Genomic DNA, 23,525 nt, shown 5'->3' with positions numbered 1-23,525 from the left:
CCTTCACCCTATCCACAGTAGTGCTGTAATGCCAACTGACTGTAGTACCGTCACCCTATCCACAGGAGTGCTGTACTGCCAACAGACTGCAGTACCTTCACCCTATCCACAGTAGTGCTGTACTGCCAACAGACTGTAGTACCTTCACCCTATCCATAGGAGTGCTGTACTGCCAACAGACTGTAGTACCTTCACCCTATCCATAGGAGTGCTGTAATGCCAACTGACTGTAGTACCGTCACCCTATCCACAGGAGTGCTGTACTGCCAACAGACTGCAGTACCTTCACCCTATCCACAGTAGTGCTGTACTGCCAACAGACTGCAGTACCTTCACCCTATCCACAGGAGTGCTGTACTGCCAACAGACTGCAGTACATTCACCCTATCACAGGAGTGCTGTACTGCCAACAGACTGCAGTACCTTCACCCTATCACAGGAGTGCTGTACTGCCAACACACTGTAGTACCCTCACCATATCCACAGGAGTGCTGTACTGCCAACTGACTGTAGTACCCTCACCCTATCCATAGGAGTGCTGTACTGCCAACAGACTGCAGTACATTCACCCTATCACAGGAGTGCTGTACTGCCAACTGACTGTAGTACCCTCACCCTATCCACAGGAGTGCTGTACTGCCAACTGACTGTAGTACCCTCACCTTATCACAGGAGTGCTGTACTGCCAACACACTGTAGTACCCTCACCATATCCACAGGAGTGCTGTACTGCCAACTGACTGTAGTACCCTCACCATATCCATAGGAGTGCTGTACTGCCAACAGACTGCAGTACCTTCACCCTATCACAGGAGTGCTGTACTGCCAACACACTGCAGTACCCTCACCATATCCATAGGAGTGCTGTACTGCCAACACACTGTAGTACCCTCACCATATCCATAGGAGTGCTGTACTGCCAACACACTGTAGTACCCTCACCATATCCACAGGAGTGCTGTACTGCCAACTGACTGTAGTACCCTCACCATACCCATAGGAGTGCTGTGCTGCCAACACACTGTAGTACCCTCACCATATCCACAGGAGTGCTGTACTGCCAACTGACTGTAGTACCCTCACCATATCCATAGGAGTGCTGTACTGCCAACACACTGTAGTACCCTCACCATATCCACAGGAGTGCTGTACTGCCAACTGACTGTAGTACCCTCACCATATCCATAGGAGTGCTGTACTGCCAACACACTGTAGTACCCTCACCATATCCATAGGAGTGCTGTACTGCCAACACACTGTAGTACCCTCACCATATCCACAGGAGTGCTGTACTGCCAACTGACTGTAGTACCCTCACCATATCCATAGGAGTGCTGTACTGCCAACACACTGTAGTACCCTCACCATATCCACAGGAGTGCTGTACTGCCAACTGACTGTAGTACCCTCACCATATCCATAGGAGTGCTGTTCTCCCAGAGGATGAACACAGTTACTGTAGCCATTAAGTGTTGCAAAATGAAGCATTTATTCACACTCTCTTTAAGATGGAAAAACCGGGAAGTATTAATAATCTTTCAGCATACTTTGCGTATTCCTCCAATTCCTACGCACACTCCCCAATAGCAATAAGCGGATGCAAACTCTCTATACGAGCAGCCATTATAAACCCATGAATATTTATGACAGCAGCTGATGAATTGCTCTGATAAAAATGTTTGGTTTTTTTGCCAAAGGTTTAATCCAGCCATGGTCAACCCCCCCCCCCCCCCCCCCCCCCCGAGACAAAATAAGGCAGAATAATTAATTACAGTAGGAGATTGCTGAACCTTATATGAATATAAAATATCAACTATGTACAACCACCGTAATATAGAACAGTAATTGTTATTACAAATACAGGCACGTTGTTCATCAGTGTAAAGAGCGACACCAGTGTCAAGTATTGCTTTCCCATAGGGGAACCTAATTTATCAAATATGCAAGATAATAGTACAGGTTGAGTATCCCTTATCCAAAATGCTTGGGACCAGAGGTATTTTGGATATGGGATTTTTCCGTATTTTGGAATAATTGCATCCTATAAGGAGATATCATGGTGATGGGACCTAAATCTAAGCACAGAATGCATTTATATTTCATATACACCTTATACACACAGCCTGAAGGTCATTTTATCCAATATTTTTTTATAACTTTTTGCATTAAACAAAGGGTGTCTACATTCACACAATTCATTTATGTTTCATATACACCTTATACACACAGCCTGATGATAATTTTAGCCAATATTTTTTATAACTTTGTGCATTAGACAAAGTGTGTATACCTTCACACAATTCATTTATGTTTCATATACACCTTATACACACAGCCTGAAGGTCATTTAATACAATATTTTTAATAACTTTGTGTATTAAACAAAGTTTGTGTACATTGAGCCATCAAAAAACAAAGGTTTCACTATCTCACTGTCACTCAAAAAAGTCCGTATTTCGGAATATTTGGATATGGGATACTCAACCTGTATAATAATAATAATAATAATTATAATTATAATAATAAAATAATAATAATAATAATAATAATAATAATAATAATAATAAATTAATATGATTATTAAAAAAAAAAACCGCCAGCACCAATTATAGCTTTCCCATGGGAGAGCCTATTTATGGAATAACAATAGAAGTAATAATAATTAAAAAAAAACACAACAATAATACCAGTGGAATCGCGAGCGCACGTCCAGTTCGTTCCGTGCGCTCAACAATGCAGCGCTGGAGCCTCCTAAGCTATAAGTTTCTCTTTTGCAACAATAACAAAATTGTTGAATAGCAAAAAGTCATTTTGTACTACAGTGATAAGCCAAGGTCAAACACGACCTCAGTCTCCCGACGCAAAAACGTAATCATTAAAAAGAAAATTTATCCTTTTTTTTTTTTTTTTTTTGTAGATACAAATTTTGTTTATCGGCTTCTTCCATCTGTAACACGAATCGGGAACGCTCTAAGCACAATAGGACAAAGATGTCCGGTAAGTATGCAATAGCGCCAAGTATTATCAGAACTAATTAATGCGCATTTCCTTCCAGCCTTATTCGTAGTATGTACGATGGTGCCATAGAGAGAGAGGTCAGTTAACCAATTTGATGAAGAGACTATTACTGTAGGTCACGAAAAGGTGACAATGTAGTCACCTTTTCGTAGTAGGTGGACAATCCCCACAATGTTTGACAGCCTCTTCTTTGTTCCGTATAACACACACACATATATATATATATATATATATATATATATATATATATATATATATATATATATATATATATATATATAAAATGCGTAGTATATTTTTAGTACCATCACTCTAATTCCAGGGAACGTCTCCTTTACCCGTCCCCCCTGAATTTTATCCATTGTTAGTAGAACATATTACACCAGGGATGAGACAGTCTAAGAGACCGCATGTGTATAGAGGGAAAACGACGGCAGCAGCAGAAATAATACAACTACAACTCCCAAGATCCTCAGCAGCAACCACAGGAGGCGGACTGTAAGCGGACTTACCAGGAGCGCTGTGTTGTAGGTGAATGCAGCAGCAGTAGTTAACAGTATTGGAATGGACCAGTCATCCCAGTGTCCTGTTCTGTTATATAAAAACCTAGAAGACAGAAATAATTCAGCGCGTTAAGGGCAAGCGAATGACAAAAGCAGCTTTTATAATCCAATTTTAATGGCAATATTATGATCGATTATTTATATAGCGCCATCATATAACCGCGCTTTACAGTGAGTAATGAAATTATTCACCACAGATTCTACCCCACTGGGGTTACAGACAAAAGTATTGTTTATGTCTAGCAGCCAATGAACCAAACCGTGTGTTTTTGGGCTGTGGGAGGAAACCCACGTAAAGACATACAAACTCAACACAAATAGGGCTCTGGTCAGAGCCAAACTCATGAGCTCAGTGGTGTGAAGGAACAAAGCTGACCACTGAGCTGCCCGTTAGCACTTCAATGTACTGTCCACACCCAAACTGACTACAAGGCCTGATTGAAGAATAAGGAGACTGCCTCTGTTTTTCTGTCCCATAGGTAGATGTTGCAACCCAGAGGAAACGTGGGGAGAACATACAAACTCTGCACATATAGTGCCTTGGTGGGAATCAAACCCAAGACCCCAGTGATGTGAGCAAGCAAAGCTTACCATTGCACCACCGTGCTACCTTAGCTATCACCCCTTGAACTGGTATAAAAACCATTGCAGATAGATGTGACACAGGAATAATCCCATTTACCATAAATGGCGTATTCCAGTCATAGAGTATATATTACAGCATAACGAATAACATTTACAGTCACAGGACACACACACGGCACAAATCTAACATGATCATACGGGCTGTATGGAAACTAGATCTACAGTATAAGGGCTATTACACACGCTCCGGGCAGCACCGGCCAGCAAAATACCGGACGGCTTTTTGCCGCAGCCGTGCTGCTGAGACATGGCTGGCGGCTTGCTGCCGGAAATATCCACTGAAAGGTCCGGCTGCCGTGCCATCCTTACAGGCAGTGAGTTAGGTGTGTGAATGGGCGCTTTCACACACACAACGGATTTTTTGTGCCGTGCTGCGGCGCATGCGCACAGCCTTAAACACGGCACAAAACCGTTGTGTGTGAAAGACCCTCCCGGATGGCAAAAAGCCGGACAAAGTTTGTCCGGCTTTTTGCCATCCGGGGAAAACCAGAGAGTGTGTGAAACAGCCCTAAGGCTCATTTATGGAGCATAAAACAGTACTCACTGCTGCCTATATCATTCTGTGTCCTGTGCACATCACAGTGCGTCATTTCTGGAGCTCCCCCCGCAGAGCATGCACCAGTTCTCCCAGATTTGCGGATCCACCAAAAAAAAAAAAAAAAAACACCGATGGCGATGACAAGGACCGACCCTTCGCTCTGACGCTATGCACTGGGGAGCATGTGACTACCTTGTAGTATTGCAAGAGCCGCAAATGCATTGTGTTGTTCTATTTGTTAGGATTATGTGTCTTTTATACACTCTCATGTGACTGTTCTATATATAAAAACAGCAGCAAAAACAAGTCCGGCATGTGCTCCGGCACGCAGCCAGCTGATCAGGCGCTTCAGGTGTCTGGTGTTCCGTCACAGATAAAGGATGAAGACCAGCGTCCCCATTACACGTTATGCAGACGGACGACCCCTCTTACTTTTACACATCTACACACACTGTACTATTCTCAGCACTATTTGGAATGAGGAGAGGGAGACATTGCTGCAGTCACGCCAAACAGCCCCTCTCGGTGCGTCAGGTCCTGTGAGACTCCACTAGCGTCCGGTGTCTTTTTATTGCCAAAAATGCGTCCTAGTCGCAACGTGATACAACTAGGACGCACCAGGAGACGGTTTTGATTAATTTCATATGCTGCACCTGTATACATCGGTGTGTGACTAAAGGCCCGTACACACTGGTCGATATATCGGCCGTTCGCGGGACCATCGGCCAGTGTGTACGGCCGATAAGTCTGAACTCCGTAGTTCACAGACGTATCGCGTCGGCCGCGCAGCACAGCCGACGGCCAATATATCTACCGATATATTGACGCGTCGCTGTGTGTGTACGGGGCGGTCGGGCGACCGCACGTACACATGCTGCGGCGGCCGGCGGTGATTGACAGCTGAACTGGGCGGGCGTGTGTGCCCGCCCAGTTCATGATGTCAGTCCCCGATGGACCGGGTAGTGTATATGCACAGCACACTGCCCGATCCGTCCATAGATATATCTGCAGATCAATTGATCTGCAGATATATCTACTAGTGTGTACCCACCTTAAGGGGGACATGTACTAAGCAGTGATAAAAGTGGAGAAGTGAGCCAGTGGAGAAGTTGCCCATAGTAACCAATCTGCTGCTCTGTATATGTTTATATATGTAAATTACAAATGTTACATCAATGTTGATTGGTTGCCATGGGCAACTTCTCCACTTTTATCACTGCTTCGTATATGCCCCCTGAGTCTCTGCATCTGTATATGACGTGTGCAGCTGAGTGCAAGCTATTGTTCTATGTTATCAGCCATTCCAGACCGAGGCGAGCTGACTTGAATGTCCGTCGACTGAACTGCCCCCCATTATAAAAATTATCTTGACTCAAATATGTTCGTGCTAAACAAAGATCAATACGAATAATTCTGAATAATATCAATTCAGAAAAACGTGTTTATTAAAAATAAATCTCTTTAGGAGAAGACAGGATATTTGCATTCTGAGGTTGGGGGGACACTTATACACTCCCCGTCAGTAACGTCTCTCACTGGCGAGAGGGGGAAATGATGCGCTGAGGTCTGAAGAAAGACAATCTGCCTGTAGCGGGCCATGGAAGGAATTTAATCCTTCTAGTAACTAGGTCTGGACAAGGTCAGTCTGTCCCCTCACCAGCCCCCACTCTCTGCGGTGCAGCTAAGTGCTTGTGGTGCATGCTGTATACAGTGTGACTGTACATGCGGCTTCCAGGAATGCTATAGGGCTATAAAGCAGCAGAGGTCTACAGAACTATTTGCAGTATGTGTCACCGTGAGCCTGACTGGGAGTACGGCCGGGTATAACCGAGAGCACTGTGACCAAATTACTCACAAGACGAATCGCAGACAGCAGTCTGCCAGTCAGAGGTTTATTATTTGTTAGCAGTTATTTATATAGCGCAGACATATTATGCAGCACTTAATACAGTGTCAGGGACCCCAGCAGGTATCCCTGTATGGCCTTGACAAGGTCAGAGCCAATAACCGTATAACCCTGATCAATACTACACTAGCACCAGGACTGCGACCACGCAGATCCCTAAGCCCTGATATAGCCTAATATAATACTCACCATTAATATTCTGTCTCTCTGCCCGTTACACCATACACCTCTCTTAACTGTCACCAAACGTGGAAACAAGGATCCATAGGTCTCCCTGAATCGGAGGTTGACACAAAGCCAATGTTTTTGCAAAAGGCTGCTGATTTCTGTACTGTGCACCCACCTGAGTTGAACTGCACGAGTGCCATGATGAAGTTAAGATGGCAGTCATAGTGAGGATTTGGACGCAGATTGATTGACAGGGAGCGTTTGGGAGTGGCAATGAGGGGTGGCGAGTAAAATGCAGTTGTGTCGCGACCATTTTTGGTGTCTTAGTTCCGACAGTCTGAGCAACCATAGGGTTCCACACAACTTCGATGGTGTGATGGATAGTAGGCGTCTCAAAACACAAGAAGGCGTCTATGACATTTGCATACCTTCTCTATTCTGCAGTGAACAAAAACGCAACAGCGATGGGATTTGCGCCCACCTCTGAATTAGCTGGTTAATTAACCCAGGGAACATATCAGGACTGCCCACGTAATTTTTAACTCAAGTACAAATAACACCTTATTCCCCTGTGTAATAGCCACATGAAATATGGTATCTTCACATTAATCCCTAGAATGTCCCCTATAAAATAACTAGGTAATTCATTGCGCCCTACGGGCGCTCTTCACACCGTCGTAAGGGGCTACGCCCCCTTAACCCTTGCACGCCCTTGGGGCGTGCAATTTTTATTATAGGGAGTATTACCTCCAATCATAATTATGTGAGTGGTTAAATATTGCACGGACAAAGGGCGTGCAATGGTTAAGGGGTCATAGCCCCTTACAACGGCGTGAACAGCGCATGCAGGACCTGAGGAATCACCTAGTAGGTGCTGTGGTTGGGGGAGTGGCGGTTGCGGGGAGACGCGTATGGGGGGAGGGGTTCCGGGGGTGGGGAAGAAGCAGTTGCTGGGGTGCTGCAGGTGGGGGCTGGTGCGGTGGTGCCGCGGGTGGGGGAGAGTGCGGGGAGACGCGGGTGGGGGAGGGGCTGGTGCGGTGGTGCAGCGGATGGGGGAGAGGAGGGGGTCCGGAGTCACCGTGGGTGGGGGAGGAGCAGTTGTGGGGGGTGCTGCGGATGGGGCCAAGAGGTACTGCGAGAGGGGGAGGGGCGGGTAATGCTTCTCCTCCTGGAGAGCCTCACTTTGGCAGTGGCTCTCCCGAAAACTCGCACAGCAGCCAGTCACTATTGTTAGCGCCGGTGTCCCAACGCGCCGCATTACAGGGAAGAAGATGCACTCAATAAACTTCAGCTCCCAGCAGCCCTTAGCGCCGGAATGCTCATGCGCTAAGGGCTGCTGGGAGCGTTAGTTTATTTAGTGCATCTACTTCCCTGTAATGCGGCGCGTTGGGACACCGGCGCTAACAATAGTGACTGGCTGGCAGATCTGACTGACTGGCTGAATCAATGTAAAAGGTGAGAGTGCTGTGCAGTGTCAGTGACACTGCACGCCCACTGCACTGCACAGCACTGTCACCTTTTACATTGATTCAGCGTCCAGACATTACCCTCTGCGATATCACCCACTCTATCCGTTACATTAGCCATCTCTGGGCTTCCAGGCCGGCAGCCCAGGTGCTGTGTAGTGGAGTCAGGGCCTCTGGGTATCTGGGCGCGGGTGTGACATCACGTGCAGAGGAGGCTCCGGGGCTCAGAGAGTATGCGGCGCAGGGAGGGCTATGAAAGCCTTCCGCTCATACTTGCCTACTCTCCTGGAAAGTCCGGTAGGCTCCCGAAAATCGTGTGGCACTCCCGGCCCCCCAGGAAAGTGGTCAAGTCTCCCGCATGGCGCTCACCCCCCGCCGCACTCCACCGCATGACATGGTCACAGCGGCATTCCATCACAAAGAAGGGGGCGATGACTCGATTTGCGTTAAATTGCATCATCGTAGCCCCACCCCCACTTTGCAATGCCGGTAATGTGGGCATTGTAAAGTGGGGGCGGGGCTACGATGACGCAATCACATCACCACACCCTGTACCACGTTCTCCACGCCTCCGTACAGCCTCCTCCACACCCCCTCCTATACGATCAGGCTGCCCCCTCTCGGAGGGAGTGGCCACAATGTATGCAAGTATGCTTCCGCTGCGCCGCTTTCATACACATCTATGCCAGTGGCCGCAGCAGCTTTTGTTCCACCTGCGCCGCGGCTAGGGAGTGGGGATTGTTGATGCTGGAGGGGGCAGGGGGACTGGCAGCAGGACATAGGACGCTGCAGGAAAAGGATGTTTTCCCCCCTATCTACAGCGCAGAGACTTGCTGCAGATGCAGTGGTATAACCTCCAGCTGCACCTTTTTGGCACTGTACCCGTGGCCACGCCCCCTTTTTCGAATTTGTAACGATTTTTATATGTAAATTGTTGGAGGGTGTGTTGCTGCAGATGCAGTGGGCCTATTTTGGAGTGTGGACCTGGAGCTGCAGCTCCATCAGTCCCATTGTTAATCCTGCTCTGGGAACACACAGCAGCCAAAGGGAAAAGCCTCCCATTGGATGTAACCTGTGTGGGAGGGCGTTTCTCGCCCAATCAGCTGTGGACTGGGTGTGATAGACCTGCTGCTAACCCAATGAGAGCTCCTAGCCACGCCCAGCATTATACACACAGGCACAGAGTCACAGATCTGGGCTATTATATAGGAGATTTTAAACACGACTGCTCTTGGATGCGGAGTTAGATACATCATTTTCCCCACACCATACTCCCTTGGTGCATTCAAATCACACCAGCCCAGCGTACAAACTTCTTGTATATTTCCGTGATTGTAGAATTATAATTTTTAGGAAAAGACAAACAAATAAAATATGGTGATCCAGCTTACATACTAAGTCTATCATTAGAAGATATTTTTAGTTTTCCGATACATTTTTTTATTTTTTTTGTGGTCCATTTTTATTTAAACACTTACATAGAGCCCCAAAGTGTACACAAGTCTTACTTTCACTGGACATATGACCAGCTTCCAAACAAAGTCATTGCGTCTTACCACATTTATTTTGTATGTTTATTGATGGAATATTTCGGTCATAAGGGTGCACACAACATTTTTACCGGTAGCACGGAGCATCTCGAGACAATGCCACAATCCCAATGATTTCATTCACCAGTTTGTGTATTGGGATTCGGTATGACATACCGAAGAACGGGATGCTGGCAGTCAGAATACCAACAGTGGTATCCTGTCCATCAGAATCCCAGACAGCCCCCCAAAAAGTACCCTAACCCTACCCTAACTCTCCCTTGTGGGTGCCTAACCTTTACACTCCCCGATGGTGCCTAACCCTCTCTTCCCCGCTGCCTATACCTAACCCTCCCCACTTTGTCCCAAACCTTAACCTCCCTGGTACCTTTCCATCCCCTTCTCATTCCTGCACCCTAACCTCCCTTCTAATGCCTAATCCTAACATCCCACCCCCCTGCGGCAGGACGTGAGCACGTCCCGCTAAACGAACGTTCCGTATTCCAGGCATCGAGAGTTTTAGGTCGGCATTATGCAACAGTTTGGTATTCCGACATCTGTATTTCAACTGCCGGGAGTCCCATCTGGCGGCATTTTAACTACATCCTGTGTATTGCTTATCAAACCAGGTACTAGAAAGAAAACGAACAAAAAGTGACCCGGCGCTCACTTTGAATATGCATTTCGTAAGGTAAATTGCAGGAAGGACGTTGGGTTGTCTGTTTGCGAAAAATAATAACCTGTCAATCTACCCAAAGCACAAAGGGTGTGGATCATCAAATCGACAGTGTCTAGGTCGACAATGTTTATGTCGACAGGGTTTCTAGGTCGACATGTGCTGGGTCGACAAGTCAAAAGGTTGACAAGAGGTTTTTGGGGAGTTTTGTGTCGTTTTCTGTGTACAGTGACTGGGAAGCCAAATTAGTGCACCGTGTCCCCTCGCATGGCTCGCTTCGCTCGGCACAGATTACCGTTCCAATCGTAGTCCATGTGGATCATTAAGTATGAAAAAGTTCAAAAAAAGAAAAGGAAAAAAAGTGAAAAACTCATGTCGACCTTTTGACCTGTCGGCCTAGCACATGTCGACCTAGAAACCCTGTCGACCTTTCAACCCTGTCGACCTATAGTGGTCGACCTAAACATTGTCGACCTAGACCGTGTCGATCTTCAGACCGGATCCCAGCGCAAAGTAGTAACACTGTGCTTGGTAGAGAAGTGGCTGAACCACCACACTGTTCAGGTAATGAACCATTTAAAAAATAATAAATAATGAACAAAGAAATAGATATTTGGTATGACCGTGGTTGTCCGTTCCATCCACCTTTATTTCTTTCTGAGCTGTGATGTGATGTAAATTGCTACCAAGCAATGGGCGACCCCTGGGGCTTCGTGTGGCGACGGCTGCTGGTCTCCGTCTTATTACATATGATTTGAATAAAAACTGAGAATAAAGGTACAAAACTGCTGAATAGCGCCTCAGATCATGAATATAATTTATATATTTGTACAATTGTTCTGTCACATGCGCTGCCGTAAAACACTGTGTTTATAATAAATGGATAATAATAAGAAAAAACGGCTGCGCAAAAGTGGAAGAACAACCACCAATGGCTAATGGGGAATAATTAATAATAAGAGCTGACGTGGAAAAAGAGAAGATTTATTATGTTAGTAACATTAAGACATTCAGAGTCTACATAAAAAATTCAATAAAAAAAAACACATGAAAATAAAATTAAATATGTCAGCACCTAGAACATAAGATGTATGAGCTGTAAATTCTTAATCTGCTTATTGAAAATGGAAACCACAGAGTCCAGAATTGATGTGATTGGAATGTCCACAGTTCCAGATAAACAGCCGATCAGCGTGTGGCTGATGATAGAGGTCTTGAGAGATTTTCACAGGCAGGTGGGCAAAGGAATAATAAATTTATGATTACCTTCTCCTAGGGCTGGTCCGTACCGAGCGTCCTCGGTATTGCGGTCCTGCAATGCCCAGTGTCCGTCTGCGCGGCGAGGAGATGACTGTGCGGTAACCAGGCAACCAGCGGTAAGGATTGTAGTTTCAGCCGCGTTCTAAAAGATGTCAGCAGCCGTGCAAAGGGCCGATGCGTGGGGCTGAAAAACCGGATGGCTTACGGGCAATTCACTGCCTGATGTATGGTGGTCTCTCCAATATAATGAAAAGAGTAGCTGACGGCCGTATAATGAGCCGGGATGTGCAGCCGGTGTGGAGCCGGGATATCTGTGGTTCAATGAGCAGTTTGAGCCAAGATGTAGGGCCGGTGTAGAACCAGGATTTCTGTGGCTCAGTGTGCAGCTTGTTACCTAATAGGTAGAATGATCCAGGTGTGCAGAGAGGCGGGGTCCTGACGCGTTTCGTCACAGATCATGTGACTTTGTCAAAGGTACCTTTGACAAAGTCACATGATCTGTGACGAAACGCGTCAGGACCCCGCCTCTCTGCACACCTGGATCATTCTACCTATTAGGTAACAAGCCGCACACTGAGCCACAGAAATCCTGGTTCTACACCGGCCCTACATCTTGGCTCAAACTGCTCATTGAACCACAGATATCCCGGCTCCACACCGGCTGCACATCCCGGCTCATTATACGGCCGTCAGCTACTCTTTTCATTATATTGGAGAGACCGCCATACATCAGGCAGTGAACTGCCCGTAAGCCATCCGGTTTTTCAGCCCCACGCATCGGCCCTTTGCACGGCTGCTGACATCTTCTTTTAGAACGTGGCTGAAACTACAATCCTTACCGCTGGTTGCCTGGTTACCGCACAGTCATCTCCTCGCCGCGCAGACGGACACTGGGCATTGCAGGACCGCAATACCGAGGACGCTCGGTACGGACCAGCCCTAGGAGAAGGTAATCATAAATTTATTATTCCTTTGCCCACCTGCCTGTGAAAATCTCTCAAGACCTCTATCATCAGCCACACGCTGATCGGCTGTTTATCTGGAACTGTGGACATTCCAATCACATCAATTCTGGACTCTGTGGTTTCCATTTTCAATAAGCAGATTAAGAATTTACAGCTCATACATCTTATGTTCTAGGTGTTGACATATTTAATTTTATTTTCATGTGTTTTTTATTGCATTTTTTATGTAGACTCTGAATGTCTTAATTAATGTTATTAACATAATAAATCTTCTCTTTTTCCACGTCAGCTCTTATTATTAATTATTCCCCATTAGCCATTGGTGGTTGTTCTTCCACTTTTGCGCAGCCGTTTTTTCTTATTATTGAATAAAAACTGCATCACATGATAGGACTGCAAAATGGCTCCATGATTTCACTGAAGTAAAAACGAATGTGGAATTTTAGAAGGATAAAAACAGCCCCCAGTTCTCAGGGACAGTCCCACAGTTCAAGCTTTGTCCCTGGATTGTCCCTATTGCTCAGTAGTGACCAACCTGTTCTGCAGGTTATCTGCCATTCTTACCGTCTGCACCCATTCTCTAAACCAGAGGTGGGGAACCTTTGGCCCTCCAGCTGTTGTTGAACTACAGATCCCAGCATGCCCTGCAACAAGTTTTAGCATGGCCAAATAGCAAAACTGTTGCAGGGCATGCTGGTACGTGTAGTTCAACAACAGCTGGAGGGCCAACGGTTCCCCACCCCTGCTCTAAACCTTAGAACAGGTAAACACTTTCAACATAAAAAATAAATAAAAAATAAATAAATAAAGTTCTGCAAACATGGCATGCTGGGAATTGTAGTGCATTAAGTTCCGCCAAGCCTGTTTCATGTGCGCTAATGGCAAGAAAGTGCCCCTTGGCATGGTTTAATATGTTTATTACTAGTAGAAGGATACTTCCCAACAGGGATAAAGTTTGTGAATGAGCAACAATACAGCAAAACGTGCCTAGTGTATACACACAGACAGCGGCATCGCCTCATCTGCTTCCAAAACAGGGACGCTCGCTGCAGATCACTCACCGGGGTTATTGAAACACTGTCCGCCGTGTCCGAATATTAATCAGCCCATCCATCTCCCAATCACTCATCCGGAGCCAGCATCATCTCCGCTGGGCAACATTCCTGACATTACATATCACAGCTCAATCTACAGCGTTCCCGAAATACCACGCCGGCCGCTGGCTGATAAATGCCATTAAAAAAGTCCACTTCAGTCAAGAAGATACAAAACGATGATACATAACACTTTACAAGATCAGAATTAATGTCGTCCAAAGTGTAAATAGAAAGACTAGTTCACTTGTTTAGTACCGCTAAGAGAGAAGCCTGCTAACCATACTGTACCGAAACGCTCGCTTTATAAATACTGCCCTGCGTGCCTGAGGCGCTCTATGTAAATGAGCAGAAGCAGACAGACTGAGCAGGCAACGTAGTGTACGGAATAATGCCCCTCATCCATTATATTGTAGAGATGAATGAGAATATAATTGCTGTGTGATAGACAAATGATCTGAAAGTCATTTTGCAGTAACAAATGGGGAAATGTGTCTTTAAAATGTTTTTGTTTTGTTTTTTGTTTTTTTTAGAACTGGCGATGTTGCCCATAGCACCCAGTCAGGTTCTACTTAACATTTATCTAGCTGCTTCTAGAAGATAATAGATAGAATCTGACTGGTTGCTATGGGCAACATCACCAGTTCTAAAAAAAAAAAAAAACACCCTCCCACCTTAGTAAATTTGCCCCATTGTCTGCACACCGTGGCGGGCTAAAGCGGTACTCATGAGAACACAGCCTATAACAGTCATGGGGAACTTTTGGCACTCCAACTATTGTTAAACTACACATCCCAGCATGCCCTGCTACAGTTCTGCTATTTGGCCATGATAATACTGTAGCAGGGCATGCTGGGATGTGTAGTTTAAAAACAGCTGGAGTGTCAAAGATTCCCCATCACTGGCCTATAATATCACCAGGAAAGAACAAAGCACCCCAGTGACGCAGTGTCTGAAATGATCCATGGGAACTTAGAATATCTTTATAATATTTACAATTAGGGACAGACATTCCTCAATTCAATGCTTAGTATAACTGCACCATGCAAGAAAGAAAAAAAGTGGTATCAGTCAACGCAGTGTCGGCACATATAACGTAGAGTTTATACTTCCATTAATTTTTACTCATTCTAAACACAGAATGCCCCTTTGAATAATAGTTTAATATGGATCACAAAAGAAAAAATAAGCTGAGCGCTCAGTGAATGGTGGTGTATGAATGATTGTCAGCAGCGACTTGGGAAGGGAATGCCAATCCCCTGAAACAGACCTATGTAAGAAAATATATACCAAGTTGCGCTCAACAATCAAATATAAAACACATTTATTATGACACAAAATGTATTAATTACAACATTTCTCCCGGGAGTATTGTTCACAATTCAACATAAGAATACATAATCTTTACGTCTAAATAATTAATGCTGTTCTTATGGCTAGAGTAAATATTCCTATTATTTCATAACATATAACCCCGGAGGTGTCGTTTTAAATATAACAGCAACCGTGATTAGTGACTGTTAAGAATGAATTAATAGTCTGTATTCGCCAACATGTAACTCACATATTCCATAAGAGTCCCGAACAGTCCTGAGAGTGTGTGACTAAGTATTAATTCCAATGGTCCTGGAGTGAAAAAGGACCTTTGCAGCAATGAGTTGACGCTCAAATGAATGATGTGAGCCAGTACATTGTGTCGGAAGCCACAAGCCGCTGTATTGGTGACGGGCGGGAGAGCCCGGAGCGATATTGCTGAGGTCAGCCGCTGACCCTTGCACGGGAGATTGAGAGCAGTGCCTGATGTAACCGCCGGGCTGGATGGAATACGGCTGTGCAGAGCTGACAAGCGGCTGCAATGTCCAAACGGCTGGATGTTACCTAGCGTGGCGCGGTATGGACGGGCTCTCAGCTAAGGGCGGCTGACCTGTGCTCCCACGGGCAGCTCCGATTGAGCCTCCCTGCAGTCACCGGTGTATATGGAGGGCAAATCGACACTCTGGCGGCGGCTGGTCAGTGGTATACCGTTGTGGCAACAATGATGAAAATAAGAATTTACTTACCGATAATTCTATTTCTCGTAGTCCGTAGTGGATGCTGGGGACTCCGTAAGGATCATGGGGAATAGCGGCTCCGCAGGAGACAGGGCACAAAAGTAAAAGCTTTAGGATCAGGTGGTGTGCACTGGCTCCTCCCCCTATGACCCTCCTCCAAGCCTCAGTTATGCTGCATTCACACCGCAAATGCCGGGTCCTACCCGGTAAGACAAACGTGTACTTACCGGGTGGGATCCGGCATTTGCGCTCCGTTGCAGGCTTCCCGACCCGGCAATATACCGGGTCGGTTGCCATGACAACGGAGGCCGCAGCAGCAGCAGGGGCGGGGGTGGAGGCGGCGTCGGGAGATGAGCTCATCTCCAGCGCCGCCTCTCCCTATCTTGTGAATGGGAACCGTGTCGCATCGACACGGCTCCCATTCACACCGCACCTGACCCGGTAATCAACCCGGGTAAAATCCTTCTTTTTTACCGGGTTGATTTACCGGGTCAGGCGACCCGCTAAATCGCCCAGTGTGCTTTCACATCGCACACTGACCCGGTTCGACACGGCAATATGCCGTGTCGGTACCGGGTTATTTGTGCGATGTGAAAGGGGTATTAGGATACTGTGCCCAGACGAGCGTACACAATAAGGAAGGATTTTGAATCCCGGGTAAGACTCATACCAGCCACACCAATCACACTGTACAACCCGTGATCTGAACCCAGTTAACAGCATGATAACAGCGGAGCCTCTGAAAAGATGGCTCACAACAATAATAACCCGATTTTTGTAATAACAACTATGTACAAGTATTGCAGACAATCCGCACTTTGGATGGGCGCCCAGCATCCACTACGGACTACGAGAAATAGAATTATCGGTAAGTAAATTCTTATTTTCTCTGACGTCCTAAGTGGATGCTGGGGACTCCGTAAGGACCATGGGGATTATACCAAAGCTCCCAAACGGGCGGGAGAGTGCGGATGACTCTGCAGCACCGAATGAGAGAACTCCAGGTCCTCCTCAGCCAGGGTATCAAATTTGTAGAATTTTTCAAACGTGTTTGCCCCTGACCAAGTAGCAGCTCGGCAAAGTTGTAAAGCCGAGACCCCTCGGGCAGCCGCCCAAGATGAGCCCACCTTCCTTGTGGAATGGGCATTTACATATTTTGGCTGTGGCAGGCCTGCCACAGAATGTGCAAGCTGAATTGTACTACACATCCAACTAGCAATCGTCTGCTTAGAAGCAAGAGCACCCAGTTTGTTGGGTGCATACAGGATAACAGCAAGTCAGTTTTCCTGACTCCAGCCGTCCTGGAAATCTATATTTTCAGGGCCCTGACAACATCTAGCAACTTGGAGTCCTCCAAGTCCCTAGTAGCCGCAGGTACCACAATAAGCTGGTTCAGGTGAAACGCTGACACCACCTTAGGGAGAAACTGGGGACGAGTCCGCAGCTCTGCCCTGTCCGAATGGACAGTCAGATATGGGCTTTTGTGAGACAAAGCCGCCAATTCTGACACTCGCCTGGCCGAGACCAGGGCCAACAGCATGGTCACTTTCCATGTGAGATATTTCAAATCCACAGATTTGAGCGGTTTAAACCAATGTGATTTGAGGAATCCAAGAACTACGTTGAGATCCCACAGTGCCACTGGAGGCACAAAAGGGGGTTATATATGCAGTACTCCCTTGACAAACTTCTGGACTTCAGGAACTGAAGCCAATTCTTTCTGGAAGAAAATCGACAGGGCCGAAATTTGAACCTTAATGGACCCCAATTTGAGGCCCATAGACACTCCTGTTTGTAGGAAATGCAGGAATCGACAGAGTTGAAATTCCTCCGTGGGGGCCTTCCTGGCCTCACACCATGCAACATATTTTCGCCAAATGCGGTGATAATGTTGTGCGGTCACCTCCTTCCTGGCTCTGACCAGGGTAGGGATGACCTCTTCCGGAATGCCTTTTTCCCTTAGGATCCGGCGTTCAACCGCCATGCCGTCAAACGCAGCCGCGGTAAGTCTTGGAACAGACATGATCCTTGCTGAAGCAAGACCCTTCTTAGTATCTCTTGAAGTTCCGGGTACCAAGTCCTTCTTGGCCAATCCGGAGCCACGAGTATAGTTCTTACTCCTCTCCGTCTTATAATTCTCAGTACCTTGGGTATGAGAGGCAGAGGAGGGAACACATACACCGACTGGTACACCCACGGTGTTACCAGAGCGTCCCAGCTATTGCCTGAGGGTCTCTTGACCTGGCGCAATACCTGTCCAGTTTTTTGTTCATACGGGACGCCATCATGTCCACCTTTGGTCTTTCCCAACGGTTCACAATCATGTGGAAGACTTCCAGATGAAGTCCCCACTCTCCCGGGTGGAGGTCGTTCCTGCTGAGGAAGTCTGCTTCCCAGTTGTCCACTCCCGGAATGAACACCGCTGACAGTGTTATCACATGATTTTTCGCCCAGCGAAGAATCCTTGCTGCCATTGCCCTCCTGCTTCTTGTGCCGCCCTGTCTGTTTACGTGGGCGACTGCCGTGATGTTGTCCGACTGGATCAGCACCGGTTGACTTTGAAGCAGAGGTCTTCCTAGGCTCAGAGCATTGTAAATTGCCCTTAGCTCCAGTATATTTATGTGGAGAGAAGTCTCCAGACTTGACCACACTCCTTGGAAATTTCTTCCCTGTGTGACTGCTCCCCAGCCTCTCAGGCTGGCATCCGTGCTCACCAGAACCCAGTCCTGAATGCCGAATGTGCTGCCCTCTAGTAGATGAGCACTCTGCAGCCACCACAGAAGAGACACCCTTGTCCTTGGAGACAGGATTATCCGCTGATGCATCTGAAGATGCGATCCGGACCATTCGTCCAGCAGATCCCACTGAAAAATTCTTGCGTGAAATCTGCCGAATGGAATCGCTTCGTAAGAAGCCACCATTTTTCCCAGGACTCTTGTGCATTGATGCACTGACACTTGGCCTGGTTTTAGGAGGTTTCTGACTAGCTCGGATAACTCCCTGGCTTTCTCCTCCGGGAGAAACACCTTTTTCTGGACTGTGTCCAGAATCATCCCTAGGAACAGCAGACGTGTCGTCGGAATCAGCTGCGATTTTGGAATATTTAGAATCCACCCGTGCTGTCGTAGAACTACTTGAGATAGTGCTACTCCGACCTCCAACTGTTCTCTGGACCTTGCCCTTATCAGGAGATCGTCCAAGTAAGGGATAATTAAGACGCCTTTTCTTTGAAGATGAATCATCATTTCGGCCATTACCTTGGTAAAGACCCGGGGTGCCGTGGACAATCCAAACGGCAGCGTCTGAAACTGATAGTGACAGTTCTGTACCACGAACCTGAGGTACCCTTGGTGAGAAGGGCAAATTGGGACATGGAGGTAAGCATCCTTGATGTCCAGGGACACCATATAGTCCCCTTCTTCCTGGTTCGCTATCACTGCTCTGAGTGACTCCATCTTGATTTGAACCTTTGTATGTAAGTGTTCAAAGATTTCAGATTTAGAATAGGTCTCACCGAGCCGTCTGGCTTCAGTACCACAAATAGTGTGGAATAATACCCCTTTCCTTGTTGTAGGAGGGGTACTTTGATTATCACCTGCTGGGAATACAGCTTGTGAATTGTTTCCAATACTGCCTCCCTGTCGGAGGGAGACGTTGGTAAAGCAGACTTCAGGAACCTGCGAGGGGGAGACGTCTCGAATTTCCAATCTGTACCCCTGGGATACTACTTGTAGGATCCAGGGGTCCACTTGCGAGTGAGCCCACTGCGCGCTGAAACTCTTGAGACGACCCCCCACCGCACCTGAGTCCGCTTGTACGGCCCCAGCGTCATGTTGAGGACTTGGCAGAAGCGGTGGAGGGCTTCTGTTCCTGGGAAGGGGCTGCCTGCTGCAGTCTTCTTCCCTTTCCTCTACCCCTGGGCAGATATGACTGACCTTTTGCCCGCTTACCCTTATGGGGACGAAAGGACTGAGGCTGAAAAGACGGTGTCTTTTTCTGCTGAGATGTGACTTGGGGTAAAAAAGGTGGATTTTCCAGCTGTTGCCGTGGCCACCAGGTCCGATGGACCGACCCCAAATAACTCCTCCCCTTTATACGGCAATACTTCCATGTGCCGTTTGGAATCTGCATCACCTGACCACTGTCGTGTCCATAAACATCTTCTGGCAGATATGGACATCGCACTTACTCTTGATGCCAGAGTGCAAATATCCCTCTGTGCATCTCGCATATATAGAAATGCATCCTTTAAATGCTCTATAGTCAATAAAATACTGTCCCTGTCAAGGGTATCAATATTTTCAGTCAGGGAATCCGACCAAGCCACCCCAGCGCTGCACATCCAGGCTGAGGCGATCGCTGGTCGCAGTATAACACCAGTATGTGTGTATATACTTTTTAGGATATTTTCCAGCCTCCTATCAGCTGGCTCCTTGAGGGCGGCCGTATCTGGAGACGGTAACGCCACTTGTTTTGATAAGCGTGTGAGCGCCTTATCCACCCTAAGGGGTGTTTCCCAACGCGCCCTAACTTCTGGCGGGAAAGGGTATAACGCCAATAATTTTCTATCGGGGGAAACCCACGCATCATCACACACTTTATTTAATTTATCTGATTCAGGAAAAACTACAGGTAGTTTTTTCACACCCCACATAATACCCTTTTTTGTGGTACTTGTAGTATCAGAAATATGTAACACCTCCTTCATTGCCCTTAACATGTAACGTGTGGCCCTAATGGAAAATACGTTTGTTTCTTCACCGTCGACACTGGAGTCAGTGTCCGTGTCTGTGTCTGTCGACCGACTGAGGTAAATGGGCGTTTTAAAGCCCCTGACGGTGTTTGAGACGCCTGGACAGGTACTAATTGGTTTGCCGGCCGTCTCATGTCGTCAACCGACCTTGCAGCGTGTTGACATGATCACGTAATTCCCTAAATAAGCCATCCATTCCGGTGTCGACTCCCTAGAGAGTGACATCACCATTACAGGCAATTGCTCCGCCTCCTCACCAACATCGTCCTCATACATGTCGACACACACGTACCGACACACCGCACACACACAGGGAATGCTCTGATAGAGGACAGGACCCCACTAGCCCTTTGGGGAGACAGAGGGAGAGTTTGCCAGCACACACCAAAACGCTATAATTATACAGGGACAACCTTATATAAGTGTTTTCCCTTATAGCATCTTAATATATATAATAATATCGCCAAATAAGTGCCCCCCCTCTCTGTTTTAACCCTGTTTCTGTAGTGCAGTGCAGGGGAGAGCCTGGGAGCCTTCCTAGCAGTGGAGCTGTGTAGGAAAATGGCGCTGTGTGCTGAGGAGAATAGGCCCCGCCCCCTTTTCGGCGGGCTTCTTCTCCCGTTTTTCTGACAACCTGGCAGGGGTTAAATACATCCATATAGCCCCAGAGGCTATATGTGATGTATTTTTAGCCAGCATAGGTACTTTCATTGCTGCCCAGGGCGCCCCCCCCAGCGCCCTGCACCCTCAGTGACCGTTGGTGTGAAGTGTGCTGAGAGCAATGGCGCACAGCTGCCGTGCTGTGGGCTACCTTAAGAAGACTGGGAAGTCTTCAGCCGCCGATTTCTGGACCTCTTCTCTCTTCAGCATCTGCAAGGGGGTCGGCGGCACGGCTCCGGTGACCCATCCAGGCTGTACCTGTGATCGTCCCTCTGGAGCTAGTGTCCAGTAGCCTAAGAAGCCAATCCATCCTGCACGCAGGTGAGTTCACTTCTTCTCCCCTAAGTCCCTCGTTGCAGTGAGCCTGTTGCCAGCAGGACTCTCTGAAAATAAAAAACCTAACAAAACTTTTACTCTAAGCAGCTCTTTAGGAGAGCCACCTAGATTGCACCCTTCTCGGCCGGGCACAAAAACCTAACTGAGGCTTGGAGGAGGGTCATAGGGGGAGGAGCCAGTGCACACCACCTGATCCTAAAGCTTTTACTTTTGTGCCCTGTCTCCTGCGGAGCCGCTATTCCCCATGGTCCTTACGGAGTCCCCAGCATCCACTTAGGACGTCAGAGAAAATAAGATTTTACTCACCGGTAAATCTATTTCTCATAGTCCGTAGTGGATGCTGGGAACTCCGTAAGGACCATGGGGAATAGCGGGCTCCGCAGGAGACTGGGCACTCTAAAGAAAGATTTAGTACTATCTGGTGTGCACTGGCTCCTCCCTCTATGCCCCTCCTCCAGACCTCAGTTAAGGAAACTGTGCCCGGAAGAGCAGACATTATAAGGAAAGGATTTTGGTATCCCGGGTAAGACTCATACCAGCCACACCAATCACACCGTATAACTTGTGATACACTTATCCAGTCAACAGTATGAACAACAGGGCATCAACAATGGATGCCAACATAACATAACCCATTATTAAGCAATAACTATGTACACGTATTGCAGAAAGTCCGCACTAGGGACAGGCGCCCAGCATCCACTACGGACTATGAGAAATAGATTTACCGGTGAGTAAAATCTTATTTTCTCTAACGTCCTAGTGGATGCTGGGAACTCCGTAAGGACCATGGGGATTATATCAAAGCTCCCAAATGGGCGGAAGAGTGCGGATGACTCTGCAGCACCGAATGGGCAAACTCAAGGTCCTCCTCAGCCAGGGTATCAAACTTGTAGAATTTTGCAAAAGTGTTTGAACCCGACCAAGTAGCAGCTCGGCAAAGCTGTAAAGCCGAGACCCCCGCGGGCAGCCGCCCAGGAAGAGCCCACCTTCCTTGTGGAATGGGCTTTCACAGATTTTGGATGCAGCAATCCAGCCGCAGAATGAGCCTGCTGAATCGAGTTACAGATCCAGCGGGCAACGGTTTGCTTTGAAGCAGGAGCCCCCAACTTGTTGGGGGCATATAGGATAAACAGCGAGTCAGTTTTCCGGACTCCAGCCGTTCTGGCTACATAAATCTTCAAAGCCCTGACTACATCTAGTAACCTGGAATCCTCCAAGTCACGAGTAGCCGCAGGCACCACAATAGGTTGGTTCAAATGAAAAGCGGACACCACCTTTGGCAGAAATTGGGGACGAGTCCGCAATTCTGCCCTGTCCATATGAAAAACCAGATAGGGGCTTTTACATGACAAAGCCGCCAATTCTGACACACGCCTAGCCGAAGCTAAGGCCAATAGCATGTCCACCTTCCACGTGAGATACTTTAGCTCCACGGTCTTAAGTGGTTCAAACCAGTGGGATTTTAGGAAACCCAACACCAAGTTGAGATCCCAAGGTGCCACTGGTGGCACAAAAGGGGGCTGAATATGCAGCACTCCCTTAACAAACGTCTGAATTTCAGGAAGAGACGCCAGTTCCTTTTGAAAGAAAATGGATAGGGCCGAAATCTGGACCTTTATGGATCCCAACTTCAAACCCATAGTCACTCCAGACTGTAGAAAGTGCAGAAATCTGCCCAGTTCGAATTCTTCTGTAGGGGCCTTCCTGGCCTCACACCAAGAAACATATTTTCGCCATATGCGGTGATAATGCTTTGCTGTCACATCCTTCCTAGCCTTTATCAGCGTAGTAATAACTTCCTCCGGAATGCCTTTTTCCGCTAGGATCCGGCGTTCAACCGCCATGCCGTCAAACGCAGCCGCGGTAAGTCTTGGAACAGGCAGGGCCCCTGTTG

The 23,525-nt window shown here is 47.3% G+C and overlaps 1 protein-coding gene across 3 annotated transcripts in view; it reads right to left on the bottom strand.

Annotated features, from left to right (window-relative positions):
- The window catches only part of GDPD5 (glycerophosphodiester phosphodiesterase domain containing 5), a 307,956-nt gene that overhangs the window by 52,926 nt on the left and 231,505 nt on the right, over positions 1-23,525 (bottom strand). For all 3 annotated transcript variants that reach the window (XM_063951228.1, XM_063951226.1, XM_063951229.1), the window contains one exon: positions 3,531-3,624. In XM_063951228.1, the coding sequence (XP_063807298.1) occupies positions 3,531-3,624 (94 nt within the window). The remainder of the gene's footprint in view (positions 1-3,530; positions 3,625-23,525) is intronic.

The sequence above is a fragment of the Pseudophryne corroboree genome, chromosome 2 (assembly GCF_028390025.1).
Source record: "Pseudophryne corroboree isolate aPseCor3 chromosome 2, aPseCor3.hap2, whole genome shotgun sequence".
Lineage (NCBI taxonomy): Eukaryota > Metazoa > Chordata > Amphibia > Anura > Myobatrachidae > Pseudophryne > Pseudophryne corroboree.
This window is presented reverse-complemented; position numbering and strand designations above follow the sequence as displayed.